This window comes from Quercus suber, unplaced genomic scaffold (assembly GCF_002906115.3).
Source record: "Quercus suber isolate HL8 unplaced genomic scaffold, Cork oak 2.0 scaffold_722, whole genome shotgun sequence".
Taxonomy (NCBI): Eukaryota; Viridiplantae; Streptophyta; class Magnoliopsida; order Fagales; family Fagaceae; genus Quercus; species Quercus suber.
Genome location: NW_027070162.1, coordinates 155959 through 169809, shown reverse-complemented (window position 1 = coordinate 169809; position 13851 = coordinate 155959). Strand labels below are relative to the sequence as shown.

The following is a 13851-nucleotide window of genomic DNA, read 5'->3' as shown; positions in this document are numbered from 1 at the left end:
AGTGGCTGCTCTAAGATTTTTTTTCTAGGGGGGTCAGTAAGAAGATACATTTTAGGTAAAATATGAATCTTACGATCTAAATGGATTTTTTATTTCAAATTTTTCTATAGTATGTACTAGTAATATAATGAATTATAGGTTCATTTGACATATTTTTTCTTAATATAATGAACATGTTAATTGTTGTTGTTAAGTGAATTTTAATTATTACTGCTTAAAATATTATTATTTATTAGTTTATGACGATTATATGTTTACATTGTACTATCAATGTAAGGTTTATATTATAGATAATTATATTATATACATTTACAAAAACTATACAATATTTTACACATTTGTTTAGAAACAATGTAAATATTACAATGATAGCACATTGTAAACTATGAATTTTCCATTAGTTTATTTCAAATTTATTAAGATCTAAATGGGCTTTTTAAAACAATTTTACATGAAAAAAAAAATTTACTTTGTTGTTGGGTTTACTATTTCTCCCAAATTTTAGATATATTTGGATTGTTGTTAGGCATTTTCTGTATTTAAAAAGATCAAAATATTGTTAAGATGATCATAATTAAACTTATTTCAAGTGGGTTTAAAAAAAAATTTTAAGTCAAAGTGTTCAAATGTTTATTTAGAGGTAAAATAAAAAAAATATTATATATATTAAAAAAAAAATTGCTAGCTCAGGGGGTTCATTTGAACCCCCTGAATTATACATGGGGCCGCCCATGATGTAATAGACTTATTTTGGTATAGTGATAATCAATTTTTTGGACAACTTTTTATATATTTTTATGAGAGTGGTATCAAGACTTTCTTAAAATAATTATTTAACAATTGCTTTAAAAACACCCGTTAATCAAACTCTTATAATAAATAATATAAACTCATATTGAAAACTCTTTATTTTGTATACTCCAGCTTCTAGGAAAATTATTGTGTACTCTCGGAGTACTATAAATACATACTTCTTCCTCTCACATGAATGGTGGGTTTTATTAATTAAATTCATGGTGGGACCTATCATTTATGTGATAGGGGAATACGCATTTATGATACTCTAGGAGTACCAAATAATTTTTCCTAACTTTTTCTCATGAAACCATGCTCTATCCCTAATCTGACTTCAATTCCGCCAAAAAATCAATTAAAAAAAATTAAACCACTAAAGAACAACACCAAGAAACCATTAGCAAATCTGGAATTAGTACTATGTGAATTTTGTGCCTATCAATAATGAACTGCCGACTTTGTACAAACCCTACTTATGTCATCAAACAAAATTTTAAAACAATAGCTGTTACGTTCCTCTGACTCTCACGAATCAGTACAATTTACGTTGACCAAGCTGTACTGCTAATCATAGCATTAAACTATTTTATTTCTTTAAAAAAATTCCATAGCATTAAACTAATAAACTCACTACCTGGTACCATTCCCATCTGGGGAGGGAGCTGGTAATTTTAAAATCATGTTTGTTCTGGCCCACTAAATCAGTATAGAGTTCGGCCTAGTAGCAGTGCTAATTATTAATTAATCATATCATTAAATTAATGACCAGGCAATCCCTGCCTCCCCTAATGACATTTTATAAAAAAAAAATTATAAGCATAAATGTATATATTTTTTTACGAGAAAATGAGCATAAATAGTTTAAGGTTGCATCTCTTGTGTACACTCTAATTCTCTGAATTTGTTACTAATTTGGTTCCAAGCTGGCCAAGTTTTTTAGTTACTGCATTTATGCCTCAATATTTTATGATTTAAATTTAATATTGCCAAATGCAAGCTGAAAAGTGAGTGGCATAAACGAATTTCAATAAACATTGGCCATTCTTTGTTAATTAGAAAAGTGAGTTCTTTAACGAGAGGGAGAGAGAGAGAGTTTATGAAAATTCTAGTAATAAAATAAAAAAACTTCAAAAGCCGTACTTCCTAAAATACTGATAATCTGATTAGCTTGTTTGGGCAGACTTTGGTTGATAAATCAACGTTTGAAAGTTCACAGGTTGATAAAGTTCAAACAAATTAGGTTCCCATTTAAGAGAGAAATAGCTCTCAACTAACATACGTATGATCAATGATGTATCCACTACAGCACCCCCGCAATCCTCGCTATCACTGTGCCCATCCACCTGTTTCACGTTACGTCTTACAACTTACAAGTCAAATCCTTACCACAGGAGAAGAAGACCCACGATACCAAACATGAACGTCAAATGAAACTCTAGCATGAAGACGGTCACTCACCACGTTTCACAACAAATTATAAGTGGTAATTAATAAGTTGTTATTAGTTCGAATTTGAATCTATAATTTAACTTATATTTTTGCCTATCCATAACAACTAATAACAACTTATCATTTAAAATTTATTATGAAAGAGTTGTGGATAAAATAATTTTTTTTTTTTAAAGTATGATTGAAATCTTTTTTTATGATTGTACCAGTTCAATATAGTTTAGGATCTAAGGCAATCAATTTAAGCAATACTTTTTATATGTAAATATTAATTAAATAATTTTATTTAATATTAATCAAACCAGTGTTATTTTGATGAATTAAATACAGATCTTAATGAATTAATAGTGACCAAACAAAGTGTAATTTTATGTAGAGAATCAAATATATAGTTCAAGTATATAATTTAATAGAAAGAAATGATTTTTTTTAAAGGGAGGTTTACTTTATGTTCAATAAGGCATCCATTGTCAAGTAATGCTGTAATCTTAATTTCAATTTTGATTTTAATATTAGGGTAATTCTATTGTACCCCCCTCAAAAAAAGGGGTAGAGGGGGGTACGGTATTCACTAGTAGGTAACCTGCTATACCAGGTTACATTTTTCTTACATTTGATAATTTCATCATCATATTGTGTAGTTCCAATGTCACATGTAATAGTTCTTCTGTCACATTTGGTGGTTCTCTTACTTTTTTCTCACATTTGATAGTTTCATCCTCACATTGTGTAGTTCCAACATCACATGTGACAGTTCTTTTGTCACATTCGGTGGTTCTCTTATTTTTTTCTCACATTTGACAGTTTCATTCTCACATTATACAATTCCAACATCACATGTGATAGTTCTCTTGTCATATTCAGTGGTTTCTTTATTTTTTTCTCACATTTGACGATTCTATCCTCACATTGTGCGATACCAACATCACTTCTAATTGTACTTTTATCACATTCGGTGGCACCCTCATTTTTTTTCCTCATATTTGACAGTTCTATCGTCATATTAGACATAAACAATATCACACATGACTATACTTTTGTCACATTCAATAGTTTTTTCTTTTTTTTTTTACTCACATTTGACAGTTTCATCATCATATTAAGTCGTACCAACATTGCATATGGGTATTGCCAACCCAACCCAACCCCACCAAATTACCTAATAATCAACGAATATATATAATAAAAGTACTCTTAAAGTCTTTAAAATTCCGAAATACCCTTAAATATACTAAAATTACCAAAATGCATTCTAACAATTGAAAATTACCAAAATAACCTCGAAACTCTAAAAAATTATTGGGATATTCTTAAAACCTAAAAAATGACCGAAATGACCCTAAAATCTAGAAAATGATTGAAATACCCTTTAAACCTAAAAAATAATTGAAATACCCTTAGATACTAAAAACAAATACCTAAATGACAGTGAAATCTAAAAAATGACTAAAATGACCTTGTAACTTAAAAAGTGACAATAATGCCCTTAGAACCTAAAAAACGACTGTAATGCAGCTTAAACCTAAAAAATTATCGAAATACCCATAGAACCTTGAAAATTACCAAAATGACCTTGAAACCTTAAAATTTTTTGAAATACCATTGAAACTTATAAAATGATAAAAATACCTTATTAAACTTGTAAATGACCAAAATACCCCCGAAACCCTCAACAATTACCATAATACTCTTAAAACCTTAAAAATAATTAAAATACCTTTAGAACCTACAAAATGACCGAATGACCCTAAAACCTAAAAAAAATTCTGAAATTACCCTAAAACATAAAAAATGATCGAAATAACCAAAAAACCTAAAACAATGACCAAAAATACCCCATAACACTTAAAAATTACCAAAATACCTTCGAAACCCTTAAAAACTACCAGAACACCCTTTAAACCTAAAAAATAACTTAATGACACTGAAACCTAAAAAATGACTAAAATGACCCTATAACCTAAAAAATTACTTAAATATGCTTAGAACCTAAAAAAATGACCGTACTTTTGTCACATTTGGTGGTACTCTAAAAATTACATTTGGTGGGAATTCATTCTTCAGAGTTGAGCCCCACCCCATGTATGTGTGATGTGTGTCGTGTGCGTGGGTTATGCCCGAGCCATACGTTGAAACAAAATGTTTTGTTTCTTATTCTTTTGATTCCGTTAGCGAAGCTCACGAATCAAAAGAGGGGCATTTGTAGACACTGCATTTTGTACCCTTCACGACTTGGGCCCCCATTCCTTAATGATGCTGAAATTCTGAGACCCAAGATTGGTTTACGGCCTAATCAAATGTTAAATTGACTTGAGAAATGTTAAAATGAAAATTTTAACTTTCAATGAGCAAATAAAAGTAAAGCCAAGGAAACCCTCGGCATGTGCACGTAGGAATCAGCCTGCATGCGCAGCCATGATGCATGCACATGCAGACCCAATCCTGCACGCGCATGTAGGGTTCTAGAAACATAAAAAAAGATATGTTTTCTACATTAATGCTAAGGTTTGGAACGAATCTCATATCGTCTAGGAGCCGTTCCAAACCCCCATTTTCACAATATAAATAACCATATATGATACTGTGGGGGGAAAAGGGCCTAGTCCAACATAATGGGCCGAAAGCCCATATGAAAGCTATTTTGCGACCGAGAAGAAGGAGATGGAAAGGGCAGGGCCCATCTGGAAGTGGGACCCTCAGAAGGAAGAATTATTACAATTCGAAGAGGATATCTCCTGTCCGAAGAGGTTGTAATCCTCTGACGCAAATATTATAAATCAATTGAGTGTGTAAAAGGCCAAAATGACCTTCCGAGGACTCCACCTGATCAAGATAAGCTCTGAGTATGCTGAGAAATGATAAGGATGGAGAAATATCTAAAGGGAAAGCTGTTACCACTGTATTTAATACTCTGCAGCAACTTTTCTGGCCGCATTTATGTGGAGAAGACCCCTGAACAGTGCATCTTAACCTACTGCCACTCACACAGAGCTAAAAGAAGATGCTTGACGTGACACGTACTCAAGTAAACTCATGGATGAGGAACAAGTGGAAGATGGAGATGAAGAGAAGGGGGGTTATATAAAGGAATGAGGCTCTTAACGAAAGGGGAAGAAAAAAAAAAAGGGAAGAGGAGAGAACTGGACTGTAATCCTAAGATCTTTGTTCATCAGATAATCAATAATATAGCTCTTCGGATATTTACTATTTACGTGTAGTTCCATGTTAGCTTGTGCTTGAAAGTTGTGATTCGTTGTTGTTAATCCCATATCTAGCCTAGCTCTTTCACCCATACTCTACAAGTTTATTGTTTTGGGCTTGGGCCACAAATCCTAACCTTACAATTGGCGCCGTCTGTGGGAAGAGCTTGAGCGTAAGGGGAAGTAGCAGCAGTTGATCATGGCTGAACCAGGGCAACAATCGGCAGAATCTGGGGCGTCCTAACATATAGATCCTTTTCTCAATTTGGAGTGAAGACAAGACCGTGAAGGCAGTGTGCATACTACACACACTGAACGAACTCAACCTCGTAGCGGAAGTCATGTTTCTCATGCAGAGAAAAACAGCATGCAAATAGAGATTGAAAGGTTAAGAAGGGAGCTATGCCATGCGAAAAGAAAACGTGCTGCCTCGCATTCTGATGACGACTCAGGTGACGAGCAAGACATCACTTATGAACAGAGGTCTCGAACTCCAATCAGTGAATCTTTTTCATATGAGGATGGACACCCTCGCAAGAAGAAACCTCAAAGGCCATCACATGGAGGGGTGGAAAATGATGCCATGAGCAAGGCTTTGAACCAAATCTCCAGGTCACCGTTCATGCGTAGGATTGAAGGAGTGATGCTTCCTCGGCGTTTCAACCAACCAACCTTTACTATTTACAATGGTAAAACTGACCCTGTGGAGCATGTGAGCCATTTTAACCAAAGGATGGCTGTCTACTCTAGAGATGAAGTTTTGATGTGCAAGGTATTCCCTTTTAGCCTTGGACCCGTGGCCATGAAGTGGTTTGACAATTTGAAAGTAGACTCCATCAATTCCTACCAAGATCTCACTCAGGCTTTTGGTTCACGTTTCGTCACATGCCGAATGGTGGCCAGGCCCTTGTCTTCTCTGCTATCCTTGAGCATGCGTGAAGGTGAGTCCCTTAAGGCGTATTCGGATAGGTATTGGGAGATGTTTAACGATATGGAGGGCAACTTTGATGCAATGGCCCTAGACACGTTCAAGCTGGGTCTCCCCACTGATCATGGTTTAAGGACATCCTTGTCTGGCAAGCCTGTCACTAACATGCGTCAACTTATGGATCGTATTGAAAAATATAAAAGGGTTGAAGAAGATCAGCAGCAAAGGAAGGGTAAGGATAAGGCTATCCCCCAGGACATGAAGGACTTTAGGTCGGACCGTTACAACAGCAATAAGCCGAGGAGAGATTTCGCTAGGCAGTCAGGCTCAGCAAATGCCCAGGCAGTCAATACAATATTCAAGGAGCCGGTTCATCAAGTTTTGGAAAAGATCAAGAATGAACCATTCTTTAGGTGGCCAAGTAAAATGGTAGGGAACCCTGAGAGGCGTAATCACAATCTATATTGTTAATACCATCAAGACCATGGGCATGCCACTGAAGACTGCAGAAGTTTGTGGGATCACTTGGACCAATTGGTCCGCGAAGGCAGGTTGAGGCACCTTTTGCACCATTCCAGTGGCCGAGGAAGCCAAGTAAATTTTGAGCCTAAGAAGAGGGATTCTACTAAACCTCCATTAGGTACTATTAACGTCATTTTCGCAGCGCCATGAAGAACAGGGTCCTGGCCGTCCAAAGTTATGTCAGTGGCTTGGCTACCAGTAGGAGATATTGGCCGAGATCCGAGGAGCCATATACAAGCTGTCTCGCCCGTGCTAGACTTTTCGGACGAGAATAAAGCTGGAACCATTCAACCTCATGACAATGCTTTGGTAGTCACACTCAGGATTGGGGGATATGATGTGAAGAGGGTGATGGTGGACCAGGGTAGCGCGGTGGAGATTATGTATCCTAATCTTTTCAAGGGGCTGAACCTCAGGCCGGATGACTTAACTCCATACTGTTCTCCCCTGGTCAACTTCGAAGGGAGGATGGTCACCCCGAAAGGACAAATACGGCTGCCCATACAGACTGGCTCGGAAGTAGTTGAAGTGGATTTCATTATTGTCGATGTCTATTCCCCTTATACAGCGATTGTAGCCAGACCTTGGCTGTACACGCTAGGGGCTGTTTCCTCCACTCTGCATTAGAAAGTCAAATATCCTTCTGAAGGGCGCGTTTGTGAGATCCGCGGAGATCAATCCTCGGCTAGGCAATGTTTGGTGGCTGCCATACAACATGAGCCTGAGATTGAATCCTCAGCCAGGACGGAGGGAGACCTATAGTAGTTAAAGGGTCGGTTGTCACCCGTCGAAGGTCATGATGAAGGCGTTAAATGTGAGGACCTAGTGCGGGTTTTAATTGGGACCAATCCTGAGAGATATTTTCAAATCGGATCCCAGATACCTCAACCAGAGAAAAAAGAGCTAATTGATTTCCTTAAAAGAAATATTGATGTATTCGCCTAGAGTACTTATGAAGCCCCAGGAGTGGACTCGGAGTTCATTTGCCATCATTTGAGGGTTAATCCTCTGAGTGTACCAAGGAAGCAGCCTCTTCGGCGGCCATCCAAAGAGCATTCTGATGCAGTCAAAGAAGAGGTGATGAAGCTCAAACAAGCTGGAGCTATTAAAGAAGTTTTTTACCCCGAATGGTTGGGAAATACTGTGGTGGTAAAGAAGAAGAGTGGAAAGTGGCGAGTTTGTGTGGACTTCACAGACTTGAATAAAGCTTGTCCAAAGAATCCTTTCCCTATGCCGAAGATTGATCAATTAGTAGATGCTACTGTCGGCCATCCTCGGATGAGTTTCTTGGATGCTTTCCAAGGTTACCATCAGATACCGTTAGCCCCAGATGACCAGGAGAAAACCGCTTTTGTTACCCCCATTGGTAATTACCACTATAAAGTGATGCCGTTTGGTCTGAAAAATGCAGGTTCTACTTATCAGCGAATGATGACCAAGATGTTTGAATCACAATTGGGCAAAAGCATTGAGGTCTATATAAATGACATGGTGGTAAAAAGCAAGGTTATTTCTGAGCATTTGAAGGACCTTGATAACGTTTTTGAGACCCTGAGGAGACATAAGTTGCGCTTGAACGCATCGAAGTGCTCATTTGGTGTGGGATCAGGCAAATTTTTGGGTTATATGGTAACGCACAGGGGAATTGAGGTCAATCCTGATCAGATAAAGGCTATTCAAAATCTGCAGCCTCCTCGGAATCCGAAAGAGGTCCAAAAGTTAACGGGGATGACAGCTGCCTTGAACCGATTCATCTCCAGGTCCGTGGATAGATGTAAACTCTTCTTCTCGCTGATCAACAAGTGGAAGGGATTTGAATGGACTGAAGAATGTGCCTTGGCTTTCCAACAACTTAAAGACTACTTGTCTCGGCCACCAATTATGTCTAGCCCTGAACCAGATGAGGTCCTATTTGCCTATATCGCAGTGGTCCCCCATGCTGTAAGTTTAGTGCTGATAAGAGTGGATCAAGGTGTACAAAGGCCGGTCTACTGTGTAAGTAAGTTTCTACATGAAGCCGAGATCAGATACTTGCCATTGAAAAAAGCTATTTTGGCAGTAGTATTGGGAACGCGAAAATTGCCCCACTACTTCCAGGCATATACTGTCGTTGTGCTCACGCAACTCCCACTTAAGACAGTACTCCAAAGTGCCGACTACACAGGAAGGATAGCCAAGTGGGGTACTATTTTAGGAGCCTTCGATATCAAATATATGCCTCGCACTTCAGTTAAGGGGTAGATCCTAGCGGATTTAGTGGCCGAGTTCACGGAGCCCAGCTTAGAAGAAGTAACAACAAAGAGAGACATGGATGGAAAATCGGTTGGCATGATTTCTCAACAAGATCCTGCCCGTTGGGAAGTGTATGTAGACGGCGCTGCAAACTAGAAAGGTTCTGGAGTGGGGCTGGTCTTGATATCTCCAGAAGGAATCATCATTGAAAAGTCATTAAGGCTGGATTTCGGTGCAACCAATAATGAGGCAGAGTATGAAGCCCTTTTGATGGGAATGGCTATGGTTCGAAGAATGGGAGGAAAGGTCGTGGAGTTGTTCTCGGATTCAAGATTAGTTGTGGGCCAAGTACAGGGGGAGTTTGAAGCGAAGGACGAAAGAATGCAAGGATACTTGAATCGAGTCAAACATCTGCAGGTGGAATTCGAATTTTTTAGCTTGCTACATGTTTCTAGAAGTAGTAACGCGCACGCAGACTCTTTGGCCACACTAGCCACCTCATCGGAGCAAGACTTGCTGAGAGTTATCCTCGTCGAGGATTTCCATGAGCCCACTGGAGCAAGAAGGGATGCAGTCCGAGTCCACCAGATTCGAGATAGTCTCTGCTGGATGGATCCTATAATTAAATTCTTGAAGGATGACACTTTGCCAGAAGAGCGGGGAGAGGCTGACAAGATATGAAGGAAGGCTACCAGATTTTGGTTGTCCGAAGACTGAAAGTTATACAAACGTTCCTACTCAGGACCATACCTATTGTGTATACATCCAGAGGCGGCTAAGTCGCTACTAGAGGAGTTGCATGAAGGAATTTGCGAGAGTCATACTAGAGGCAGGTCATTGGCTTACTGAGCCCTTACTCAAGGGTATTGGTGGCCGAACATGCAAAAAGAAGCCCATAACTATGTAAAGAAGTGTGATCAATGTCAGCGATTTGCACCGAACATACACCAACCAGGTGGAATCCTCAACCTGCTATCCAGCCCGTGGCCGTTTGCCCAATGGGGTTTGGACATTGTGGGTCCATTCCCAAAGGCTGCAGGAAACAGGAAGTACCTTCTGGTCGGCATAGACTATTTCACGAAATAGGTCGAAACTGAGCCTCTGGCCAATATCCGAGACGTAGATGTGCAAAAGTTTGTGTGGAAGAGTATCGTCACCCGTTTTGGAGTTCTTCATACTCTCATCTTGGACAACGGCTTACAGTTCGACAGTAATGCATTTCAGAGTTATTGTAGCGAACTAGGAATCTCGAACAGATACTTAACCCCTTCCTATCCTTAGGGAAATGGGCAAGCTGAAGCAGTTAATAAAGTCATAGTTAATGGGTCAAAGAAGAGGTTGGACGAAGCGAAGGGTAAGTGGGTTGAAGAGTTGCCACACGTGCTCGGGGCCTATAGAACTACGCCTCGCAGATCTACTGGAGAAACTCCTTTTTCAATGACTTATGGGGTTGAAGCTGTCATTCCTTTGGAAACAGGTTTCCCAACTTTAAGAACTAGCTTGTTCAGTCCGACCAGCAATTATGGGCTCTTAGAAGCAGGCTTGGATTTGATCGAAGAAAGAAGAGAAAGTGCGATGGTTCGGATGGCGCATTACCAGCAGAAACTTAGGTAGGGCTACGATGCCAACGTCAAGCTAAGACCCTTAGAACCTGGTGATTTGGTGCTCAGAAAAGCCGTTGGCACTGCGAAAAACCCAGCCTGGGAAAAATTAGGACCAAACTGGGAAGGACCATATTGCATTACTTCATGTGCTGGCATTGGGGCATATTTTCTAAAGGACTTGGATAGTCATGTAATACCACACCCCTGGAATGTAAATAACCTCAAAAGGTACTATTATTAATCGAATTATTTCTTTGTTCATTGTGATAACTTGTTATCCTTATTGGTTCTCTAAATGTTTAAACTTAAATCCAATCATGTATGTAGTCCTCGGACCTGATGATTTTGGGTTAGTTAACACTCCTTATTGGTTCTCTAAGTGTTTAAACTTAAATCCAATCATGCATGTAGTCCTCAGACCAAATGATTTTGAGTTAGTTAACACTTTTTATTGGTTCTCTAAGTGTTTAAACTTAAATCCAATCATGCCTGTAGTCCTCGGACCAGATGATTTTGGGTTAGTTAACACTCCTTATTGGTTATCTAAGTGTTTAAACTTAAATCCAATCATGCCTGTAGTCCTCGGACCAGATGATTTTGGGTTAGTTAACACTCCTTATTGGTTCTCTAAGTGATTAAACTTAAATCCAATCATGTCTGTAGTCCTCAGACCAGATGATTTTGGGTTAGTTAACACTCCTTATGGGTTGTCTACGTGTTTAATTAGTTAACACTTCTTACTGGTTCTCTAAGTATTTAAACTTAAACCTAATTATGCTTGTGATCCTCGGACCAGGTGATTTTTGGTTAATACTTTTATGCTTTCATTGATACTGAAGGTTATTTTTAGAATAAGTCCTGCTTGGCATTATTAACCATGTTTAATATCAACTCTATCCAACTTTTATAATACTTGGTCATCACTTAATAGTAACCTTTCTGTACTGTCCTCTTCGGAATCAATTTTAGTTATATATATTATCAACGAGGTAAAGTAATTATGTGTGCCTACATTATCATAATTACAAAATGAAGTTACTTGTGACAAAGGAAAACCATATGGCATGCAATAAATACACCAAAGATAAAATAGAAACTGCTTCATTGATTGAAATCGAACAATTTACAATCCCTTATATGAAGGGGGAACAGCAAAAAAAAAAAAAAAAAAAACCTAAAGTCTAAGTTTCTACTGGGGCTTGGTCTTTGGGTTCCAAGGAAGTTTCCTTTTCACCCAAGCCCTCGCCTTTCTCCTTAGGTGGCTCAGTAGGAAGGCTTTGATCACCTGGCTGGTTGGAATCCTTGGTAGGCTCAAGGATGACTGGAGGAGCTTGGTTAGCCAAAGGCAGCTCTGAGACCTCTGGGAGTTGTGTTGGAGGAGGGGCGTCAACCTTTGGAATCTCTCGGATGTCTAGGTCATAAAAAATATTCTTGGGCAGCCTCAGCTCCGAGTCAGCAGGCACTCCAGCAGCATCCAGCGCCTTGCCCCAGGTAATGTCGCAGTAGTCCCGAGCGACTGAAGCAAATTGCTCAGTAAGGCCCTTTTCCGTCGTCTCCACTCCCAGTTGGTAGGACGCTTTCTTTTCGGCCTTGGTCGCATCCTTGGCCAACTGAGCGTCCCTCCGAGCCTCCTTGGTAGCCTCCTTGGCCTTCTAGAGTTCGGCGCAAAGTTCCTTCACAAGCGCCTTCTCAGATGCCAATTTGTTCTGAGTGTCGTTCAGCAGCTTGCGTTGGGCCTCAGCCTAGGTCTCAGCATTTCTCAGACCGGCATTGAGGCTATCCCTTTCCTGAGTCACCCCTTTTAGCTGGTCCGAGATCTGAGAGACCTCCTCCTTTAGGCTGCCCAGTGCCTTTTCAGCCTCGGACCTAGAGTGGGCCTCCGCCTGGGCTTCAATGTAGGCTTTCCGATTCCACTCTTCGACCACGAAGACTTGCTGGGTAATCTGAACAAGTAAAGTAACGAAGTTAGCGTAAAATATATAAAATTAGTAGTCCAACCGAAAAGTCAAGTGAGTATGCTTACCATGGCCAGGTCCCTCTTCATGGACATGAAGAGATCATACTGGCTGAAACGCCTGTATGATTCCATGTCGCGGGGGAGGAGCAGCGGTTGCTCCAAAGTTTCTGCTATCAGCCCCGCTCTGCTCCCATTGTAGTTCCTGACCGAGGTCTCCCAGGAAAATGGAACCCCATCTAGTTCCAGCCGGGGAGACCAAGTATGCTACCCTCGGTGCACGTCGGCCATAGGAGGCTCTTCCCTGCTCTCAACGGAAGAGGCCCTTTTGTTGCGGTGATCCTTTATCACCTTCTGCTGCTTAGTGGTTTTTGTTGGCACCACCACCTCCCGGTCCTCAGGCTCGAGAGGCCTCTTCTTCTTTAGATCCGGAATCGGTTTCAAGGCCGAATCAAAGACCTGAGGACGGGGTGGGGGTGGGGGTGGGGGTGGAGGTAAGTTCACCGCTGGCCGAGAGGTCCCCGTCGCCTTGGACTCAGCTTTGTTACCCCTTTTCTTTAGAAGAAGCATCAAGTCAGACATTTCTTCTTCTTCGAAAGAGTCCTCAAGGACTGTAGTCAGCAGAAGTGGTTGGCGAACGCAGGATTGCCTGTCGGCTTCCTCCTCAGAATCTGAAGAGGGTATTACCTGAACCCCCCCAGAAATGTCCCCTTCAAATTTGAATCTGTCAATCTGTTCCTCTAATGAAGCGAATGAAGAGCCTACTCTCTCTCCTACTGCCGCCAGTTCGAGAGGAACTTGTTGAACTGGTCGGATTAGCAGGGGAATGCCCTATGGATTGGGGTGTGGAACAGGTGGGAGGTCGTATGACACCAAAAAGTGTCGCCGAGCGACGTCTATTCGCTGTAATCGGTGATCACCCCGTGTGATGGCATTGCCAGCTGGCTGGATGTCTGCTTTCTTAGGCATGTAGCCGAGTATGAGTGGGATGGACCGGAGCTGTCCGTTTTCACTTACGAATATCTCCGAGCGTAGTAGGTAATTGAGGGCAGGGGCGTTGATAAGGCTGAGCCAAGGAGCAGTGTGTGCCTTATCTGTAAAACAAACAAACAGACAGATTGGGTCAGAAAATTGAAATAGGATAACATTAAAAAAAAAAAAAAAAAA

General features: G+C 40.2%; 2 protein-coding genes across 2 annotated transcripts; one reads left to right on the top strand and one right to left on the bottom strand.

Annotated features, from left to right (window-relative positions):
- The first annotated feature begins 5811 nt into the window (after positions 1-5811).
- Positions 5812-6843, top strand: LOC136064627 (uncharacterized). The gene has a single exon (XM_065766586.1). It carries the CDS (start codon positions 5812-5814, stop codon positions 6841-6843), a length of 1032 nt encoding a protein of 343 aa, XP_065622658.1.
- Positions 6844-11911: 5068 nt separating this feature from the next.
- Positions 11912-13266, bottom strand: LOC136064625 (uncharacterized). The gene is made up of 4 exons (XM_065766585.1): positions 12956-13266; positions 12754-12889; positions 12557-12673; positions 11912-12382 (listed from the first exon to the last, which is right to left on the bottom strand). The coding sequence occupies exons 1-4, from the start codon at positions 13264-13266 to the stop codon at positions 11912-11914; spliced, it is 1035 nt and encodes a 344-aa protein (XP_065622657.1).
- Between the last annotated feature and the right edge of the window lie 585 nt (positions 13267-13851).

Bases quoted from the DNA above. Each gene is read 5' to 3' on its own strand.
- LOC136064625 (XM_065766585.1), bottom strand. From the start codon at position 13,266: ATGTCTGACTTGATGCTTCTTCTAAAGAAAAGGGGTAACAAAGCTGAG. The intron at 12,890-12,955 runs GTAGCATACTTG...GACCTCGGTCAG, and splicing joins ATGGCCGACGTGCACCGAGG to GAACTACAATGGGAGCAGAG. The intron at 12,383-12,556 runs GTCTCTCAGATC...GCCGAACTCTAG, and splicing joins TGGGCAGCCTAAAGGAGGAG to AAGGCCAAGGAGGCTACCAA.
- LOC136064627 (XM_065766586.1), top strand. From the start codon at position 5,812: ATGCAAATAGAGATTGAAAGGTTAAGAAGGGAGCTATGCCATGCGAAA.